Source organism: Drosophila rhopaloa, unplaced genomic scaffold, assembly GCF_018152115.1.
Source record: "Drosophila rhopaloa isolate 14029-0021.01 unplaced genomic scaffold, ASM1815211v1 contig_155, whole genome shotgun sequence".
NCBI classification, from domain to species: Eukaryota; Metazoa; Arthropoda; class Insecta; order Diptera; family Drosophilidae; genus Drosophila; species Drosophila rhopaloa.
The window spans coordinates 8,924,677-8,933,200 of NW_025335034.1; the positions used below are offsets into that span (position 1 = coordinate 8,924,677).

General features: G+C 39.1%; 1 protein-coding gene across 1 annotated transcript; it reads left to right on the top strand.

Moving 5' to 3' along the window:
* Nucleotides 1-2,001: 2,001 nt before the first annotated feature.
* On the top strand, nucleotides 2,002-4,619 carry LOC108043156 (activity-regulated cytoskeleton-associated protein-like). Its single transcript, XM_044457016.1, has 2 exons — nucleotides 2,002-2,032; nucleotides 2,394-4,619. The coding sequence occupies exon 2, from the start codon at nucleotides 2,803-2,805 to the stop codon at nucleotides 3,979-3,981; it is 1,179 nt and encodes a 392-aa protein (XP_044312951.1). The 5' UTR covers nucleotides 2,002-2,032; nucleotides 2,394-2,802; the 3' UTR covers nucleotides 3,982-4,619.
* Nucleotides 4,620-8,524: the final 3,905 nt, after the last annotated feature.

The following is an 8,524-nucleotide window of genomic DNA, read 5'->3' on the forward strand; positions in this document are numbered from 1 at the left end:
CATTTCCGATCAATCAGTTATATAGCAGCTATAGGCTATAGTCGGCCGATCCTTATGAAATTTGGTACGTCGGATTGATTGGCCAAATATAAAGCCCATAGAAAGTCCCAACTTCCTAACTTAACAAACAGCAGAGTTATGGCATTTCCGATCAATCAGTTATATGGCAGCTATAGGATATAGTCGGCCGATCCCGGCCGTTCCGACTTATATACTGCGTGCAAAGGAAAGAAGGGTGTGTGCAAAGTTTGAATTCGATATCATTAAAACTGAGAGACTAGTTCGCGTAGAAACAGACAGACGGACAGACGGACATGGCTATATCAACTCAGGAGGTGATCCTGATCAAGAATATATATACTTTCTAGGGTCGGAGATGTCTCCTTCACTGCGTTGCACACTTTTGACCAAAATTATAATACCCTCTGCAAGGGTATAACAAAACGCTTTCGACAACTTGGAAAAATGTTATAAATATGTATGTACGTAATAGGATATCCTGGATCTTAGTTTTATAATTAAGCATTCAATTCGTGTTGGTATAAATAGTTTAACTTTTTATAAAATAATAATATTAGCTTTAAATATTTATTAGGTATAAAAAAAAAACGATGGATAAATAATAATGAATATCTGCATATAAAATTAAATGTTTCGTTCTATATATTTAAATTAATTATAAAAACATACCTTTTAACATAAAATGTTTACCTTTTAACACAAAACAAATAAAACTGCTTGACTAAATAAAAATAGATTTAAATGCAGGTTGATAATATTAGATATGATGTTATTCATATTTACTTAAAATCTTTTAAGTCATTTTAAAATTAGCCATGGATTAAAAAAATAAAGCGAAATATATTTAATTGAATATCCTTTAATTATATTCAATTTAAATATAGGCCGCTTTGTTTTTGTTTAACAATCATAGTATATTCAATTCTATTAAACTTTGTTGAAATATTTTTATACCCTGGCAGAGGGTATTATAATTTCAGTCAAAAGTTTGAAACGCAGTGAAGGAGACATTTCCGACCCTATAAAGTATATATATTCTTGATCAGCATCACCACGAGAGTCGATCTAGCCATGTCCGTCTGTCCGTCCGTCTGTCCGTCCGTCCGTCCGTCCGTTTCTACGCAAACTAGCTATCTGCTTGAAACTTTCCCAAAAGTTGTCTTTCAATTCAATATAAGTCGGAACGAGCCGGATCGGGCCACTATATCATATAGCCGCCTTATAACTGATTGATCGGAAATGCCATAACTTTTGTGTTTGTTAAGTTAGGAAGTTGAGATTGTCTATGGGTTTTATTTTTAGCCAATCAATCCGACCTATCAAATTTCATAAGGATCGGCCAACTATATCCTATAGCTGCTATATAACTGAACGATTGGAAATGCCATAACTTTGGTGTTTTTAAAGTTAGGAAGTTGGGATTTTTTATGAGTATTAAGAATGCATCATATGAATAATTTTGGAGAATATAATTTACAGAGTATTCTGCAAGGGTATATCAACTTCGGCTCCACCCGAAGTTAGCTTTCCTTTCTTGTTTTAAATTTAATCAAGCAGTTTTATATGTGTTGTATTAAAAGTTATGTTTTTAGCTTTAATTTAAATATGTAAAACGAAACTATGAATTAAATACGCAGACATTCATTTTTAAGGTATATAAAAAAGTTTACATCAAGCTTCTGTGACCACCGAGCGTCACAAATAATAAAAGAACATTCCAAAAACAACACACAATGATCTTTTATTCTCCCTACGCTACACCACATTCAAAACACGCGCCAAAATCGCGCACTTTCAAAACGCGCGCCCAAAAAACATTAAACCGGTCACACTAATATACCGATAGTCGACTACCATCGCTATATCTCGTGACCCGATAACGAGTTATCGAGATCGGGATTCTCGTCATCGACCACTCTGGGCACACTCAACGGGGCCTATATAAGCAGAGGCAAGACCCCAGATGAGTCACTTGCGTTCCGACGATCTTCGAGGAATCATCAGCAACAAGGTAAGTGTTCTGGTTGATAGTCTTGGTAGTAGTAGTGGATCCTCAAGAACGCGGTTTTTAAATCGGTTCTACGACCTGGACAGGATCACTGGCGTCCCGGTGTGGTTTCCTAGAAATCAGCCCAGACCCAGTCGTGAGCACTGAGGCGGCCCGGTTTTCGTAATACAGGCCCACCTCAGTGAGTTCCCCCAGAAGTCACGTTTCCGGCTCCCGACCCGGAAACGAAACGGATGTAGAAATGGCAGTTCGAACCTAACGATGCCCGGCAGACCGAAACTAACGATGCCCTACATTCCCGAATCCCACTAGAAACCAAGTAGATCTCTCACTGCAAGCAGTTCATCACTCGGCTCATCCGCAGCGCCGACACTCGCAGCAAGCAGTTCATCACTCGGCCCATTCGCAGCACCGACACTCGCACATCGGATCACGACAGCAAGCAGTTCATCACTCGGCTCTTCCGAAGCGCCGAATCGACAGAACAAGCAGTCCCGACGCATCTACACACAACTACACGATTATACGATTACTTTGAAATACACGTCTCTAGTTTTACCCATCTGTGTCATTATTGGGGAAAGGGAGGTAAACCGATCTATAGAGGAATAAATATAAATATCTGTCACGAACCCTGACCACGGCGAGCTATACCGCCTCCCAAAACAGGGTCGTTACAGTGGCGCCCGAACAGGTTAAAAACAAACAGATAGAAACCTCAAAATACCAGCAAAGATCGTTTACCCTCTTCCTCAACACAGCACGGATTAAAAATGGAAGACAAACTGACTCGAAGCTGGATCAACAATTGCAACAAGACCCAACTGGAAATCTATCTGAGGGAATTCGACATCAAACCAGAAACGCGGTGCGAGGACATGCGGAAACAAATGTCGGAGTTAATCAAGAGCGGTGCCCACAGCGAAGAAACCACCAAACGTCTCCAAGACCTAGCACAGAAGCACGCGAGAACACCATCACCAGCACCCGACGGAATGGAGAAAAACCAGAACTTGCTACAGATACCAGACAAACAGGAGACAAGCAACGGAAAACCCGCACCCGAGCCCAGAAAGACCGACAAAGTGGCCACAATGGGAGTAATACGAAGCTGGGGAGAATTTTACGACGGCACGGGCGACCCGACAGAATTCATTTCTAGAATGGAAGAGCTGGCAAAGGCCTATGGGATAGAGCTCGACCACGCAGCAGGAGCTATGGTAATTTTGCTCAGAGACTGTGCCCTGGACTGGTGGCACACGCATCCTACCCCAATGCCATCGTGGGAAAACTTTAAAAAGGAATTCCTGGGATACTACAGACCAACGGACCACGAAGAGAGAGCGATGGAAAACATAACACGCAGACACCAGGGTACAAACGAGCCAGCAAAAGACTACGCGCGGGAACTACGGAAGATTATGAGATTTACCACACTCACGGAAGGAAAAAAACTAGAGTGGGTCTACCGGAACAGCCGTGTGGAATTTAAAAAGTATGCTAAACGGGGAGAATGCCGAACCCTAGCAGAATACCTGCAGTTAGCAAAGGAATTCGAGGCCCTCCAGCCACAGGAACGCACAACACAACAAACACCGGAGAATCACTGGACACAACAGCAGCGACCGGGAAATTTCGGGAGACAACAGCAAACATCCGGAAATTTCGGGAGACAAACAAGAAACCAATGGAGACCCCAGGAACAACCACAAACACTGAACCGAGGAATCACAAGATCATTCAGCATGAATAATAGATGTTCAAGGTGCAAAGAAGAAGAACACATAGGACAGCAGTGCAACAACACACCAAGAATATATTGCTGGATATGCGGACATGATGGAATACGCACAATCCATTGCTGTCGACGGAACGAAACGGCGGGAAACGCCAGAGGCCCATGGGATCAGAGCGGGCACCCAGGGCAAACACCACACCCGCAACAGCAATAAACTTCAACGGCCGACGACTGATTGCACAAGTGAATATAGGCAACACAAGAGTTCGCGGGGCCATAGACACGGGAGCAACAAGAAGTTTCATCGCCAGGAAACTAGCCAACAACATTGCAAGGCAGGGGATAAGGAAGCAAGTAACCGAAGCCATTAGACTAGCAGACGGGACAAACAGAACGGTCACAGAGGCACTGGAAGTACCAATACATCTCGGGAACCAAACAAGCACGATGACGCTGCTAATCCTCGAAGAAGTAATCGGCGACCTTCTACTGGGGATAGACTTCTTGGAACAATGTAACGCGACACTACAATGCGGAGGCATCACAGCAAGAATGCACAGAAAAAAAAGAAACAAAAACAGAACACGGAAGAGTCACGGCATCGGATCACTAGCGACAGGCGATTTAACAGACGCAGAGATCCAAGAAACCCTTAAAAAGGAATTGGATATGATGAGTCAAATCAAGGGAGTTAGCCACATTGCCACGCATAAGATCTTTATGAAGCACGATCGCCCAATTAAACAGAGGTATTACCCTCGAAACCCGGCCATGCAAGCAATAATAAACAAACAAGTGGACGAACTCCTAGCTCAGGATCTCATCGAACCCTCACATTCCGCTTACAGCTCGCCAGTAGTAATCGTAGAAAAGAAAAACATAGAATGGAGACTTTGCGTAGACTACAGGCAGCTGAACGAGCACTCAGAACGAGACGCATACCCGGTACCCCGAATGGATCACATACTCAACCAACTAAGGGAGGCCAAGTATATAAGTACACTCGACTTAAAAAGTGGCTACTGGCAAATACCAATGGATAAAGGAAGCAAACAGTACACCGCTTTCACCGCGCCAGGTCGCGGACTGTTTCAGTGGAAGGTAATGCCTTTCGGCCTACACACAGCACCAGCCACATTTCAAAGAGATCAAGAATATATATACATTATAGGGTCGAAAACGTCTCCTTCACTGCGTTACAAACTTCTGACCAAAATTATAATACCCTCTGCAAGGGTATAAAAACATAATTTATTTCATACATGACTTCACATTGGAATCATTGTCATTAGGGTATTCAGCACGCGACGTGTAAACGATTTTTAGGAGCCTCAGAAATTTTGCGATTGAACAGGATGAATATTTTTATATTAATTGTATTTTAAATATATGGATTTAAAAATATGGGGTATTTTTATATTATACGTATTATAATAACATTATATAAAATTATTATCATAATTAAAATCATAATTATATTAAATATTTTAATTGTTTAGAAAAAGAGAAACCCAAAGGGGAAACAAATAACTTATTAAAAATGAATTGTAAGCGACACCAATAAATAAATAATATTTTACTGAAAAATTAAAAAAAAATGGCATCGAAAAAACATTCTAAACAAGAAAGGAAAGCTAACTTCGGGCGGAGCCGAAGTTGATATACCCTTGCAGAATATTCTGTAAATTATATTCTCCAAAATTATTCATATGATGCAGTCTTAATACTCATAAAAATCCCAACTTCCTAACTTTAAAAACACCAAAGTTATGGCATTTCCAATCGTTCAGTTATATGGCAGCTATAGGATATAGTCGGCCGATCCTTATGAAATTTGATAGGTTGGATTGATTGGTTAAAAATAAAACCCATAGAAAATCCCAACTTCCTAACTTCACAAACACCAAAGTTATGGCAATTCCGATCAATCAGTTATATGGCAGCTATAGGATATAGTCGGCCGATCCTTATGAAATTTGGTAGGTCGGATTGATAGGCCAAATATAAAACCCATAGAAAATCCCAACTTCCTAACTTCACAAACACCAAAGTTATGGCAATTCCGATCAATCAGTTATATGGCAGCTATAGGATATAGTCGACCGATCCTTATGAAATTTGGTAGGTCGGATTGATTGGCCAAATATAAAACCCATAGAAAATCCCAACTTCCTAACTTTACAAACACCAATGTTATGGCATTTCCGATCAATCAGTTATATGGCAGCTATAGGATATAGTCGGCCGATCCCGGCCGTTCCGACATATATACTGCGTGCAAAGGAAAGAAGGGTGTGTGCAAAGTTTCAACTCGATAGCTTTAAAGACAGACGGACAGACGGACAGACGGACATGGCTATATCAACTCAGGAGGTGATCCTGATCAAGAATATATATACTTTATAGGGTCGGAGATGTCTCCTTCACTGCGTTGCACACTTTTGACCAAAATTATAATACCCTCTGCGAGGGTATAAAAATATAACAAGAAAGGAAAGCTAACTTCGGGCGGAGCCGAAGTTGAAATACCCTTGCAGAATATTCTGCAAATTATATTCTCCAAAATTTTTCATATGATGCATTCTTAATACTCATAAAAAATCCCACCTTCCTAACTTTAAAAACACCAAAGTTATTTCTTTTCCGATCAATCAGTTATATGGCAGCTATAGGATATAGTCGGCCGATCCTTATGAAATTTGTTATGTCGAATTGATTGGGCAAAAATAAAACCCATAGAAAATCCCAACTTTCTAACTTAACAAACACCAAAGTTATGACATTTCCGATCAATCAGTTATATGGCAGCTATAAGATATAGTCGGCCGATCCTTATGAAATTTGGTAGGTCGGATTAATTGGCCAAATATAAAACCCACAGAAAATCCCAACTTCCTAACTTTACAAACACCAAAGTTATGGCATTTCCGATCAATCAGTTATATAGCAGCTATAGGCTATAGTCGGCCGATCCTTATGAAATTTGGTACGTCGGATTGATTGGCCAAATATAAAGCCCATAGAAAGTCCCAACTTCCTAACTTAACAAACAGCAGAGTTATGGCATTTCCGATCAATCAGTTATATGGCAGCTATAGGATATAGTCGGCCGATCCCGGCCGTTCCGACTTATATACTGCGTGCAAAGGAAAGAAGGGTGTGTGCAAAGTTTGAATTCGATATCATTAAAACTGAGAGACTAGTTCGCGTAGAAACAGACAGACGGACAGACAGACGGACAGACGGACATGGCTATATCAACTCAGGAGGTGATCCTGATCAAGAATATATATACTTTCTAGGGTCGGAGATGTCTCCTTCACTGCGTTGCACACTTTTGACCAAAATTATAATACCCTCTGCAAGGGTATAACAAAACGCTTTCGACAACTTGGAAAAATGTTATAAATATGTATGTACGTAATAGGATATCCTGGATCTTAGTTTTATAATTAAGCATTCAATTCGTGTTGGTATAAATAGTTTAACTTTTTATAAAATAATAATATTAGCTTTAAATATTTATTAGGTATAAAAAAAAAACGATGGATAAATAATAATGAATATCTGCATATAAAATTAAATGTTTCGTTCTATATATTTAAATTAATTATAAAAACATACCTTTTAACATAAAATGTTTACCTTTTAACACAAAACAAATAAAACTGCTTGACTAAATAAAAATAGATTTAAATGCAGGTTGATAATATTAGATATGATGTTATTCATATTTACTTAAAATCTTTTAAGTCATTTTAAAATTAGCCATGGATTAAAAAATAAAGCGAAATATATTTAATTGAATATCCTTTAATTATATTCAATTTAAATATAGGCCGCTTTGTTTTTGTTTAACAATCATAGTATATTCAATTCTATTAAACTTTGTTGAAATATTTTTATACCCTGGCAGAGGGTATTATAATTTCAGTCAAAAGTTTGAAACGCAGTGAAGGAGACATTTCCGACCCTATAAAGTATATATATTCTTGATCAGCATCACCACGAGAGTCGATCTAGCCATGTCCGTCTGTCCGTCCGTCTGTCCGTCCGTCCGTCCGTCCGTTTCTACGCAAACTAGCTATCTGCTTGAAACTTTCCCAAAAGTTGTCTTTCAATTCAATATAAGTCGGAACGAGCCGGATCGGGCCACTATATCATATAGCCGCCTTATAACTGATTGATCGGAAATGCCATAACTTTTGTGTTTGTTAAGTTAGGAAGTTGAGATTGTCTATGGGTTTTATTTTTAGCCAATCAATCCGACCTATCAAATTTCATAAGGATCGGCCAACTATATCCTATAGCTGCTATATAACTGAACGATTGGAAATGCCATAACTTTGGTGTTTTTTAAAGTTAGGAAGTTGGGATTTTTTATGAGTATTAAGAATGCATCATATGAATAATTTTGGAGAATATAATTTACAGAGTATTCTGCAAGGGTATATCAACTTCGGCTCCACCCGAAGTTAGCTTTCCTTTCTTGTTTTAAATTTAATCAAGCAGTTTTATATGTGTTGTATTAAAAGTTATGTTTTTAGCTTTAATTTAAATATGTAAAACGAAACTATGAATTAAATACGCAGACATTCATTTTTAAGGTATATAAAAAAGTTTACATCAAGCTTCTGTGACGACCCAGCGTCACAAATAATAAAAGAACATTCCAAAAACAACACACAATGATCTTTTATTCTCCCTACGCTACACCACATTCAAAACACGCGCCAAAATCGCGCACTTTCAAAACG

Excerpts from the sequence above, each read along its gene's own strand:
- LOC108043156 (XM_044457016.1), top strand. The coding sequence starts at position 2,803 with ATGGAAGACAAACTGACTCGAAGCTGGATCAACAATTGCAACAAGACC.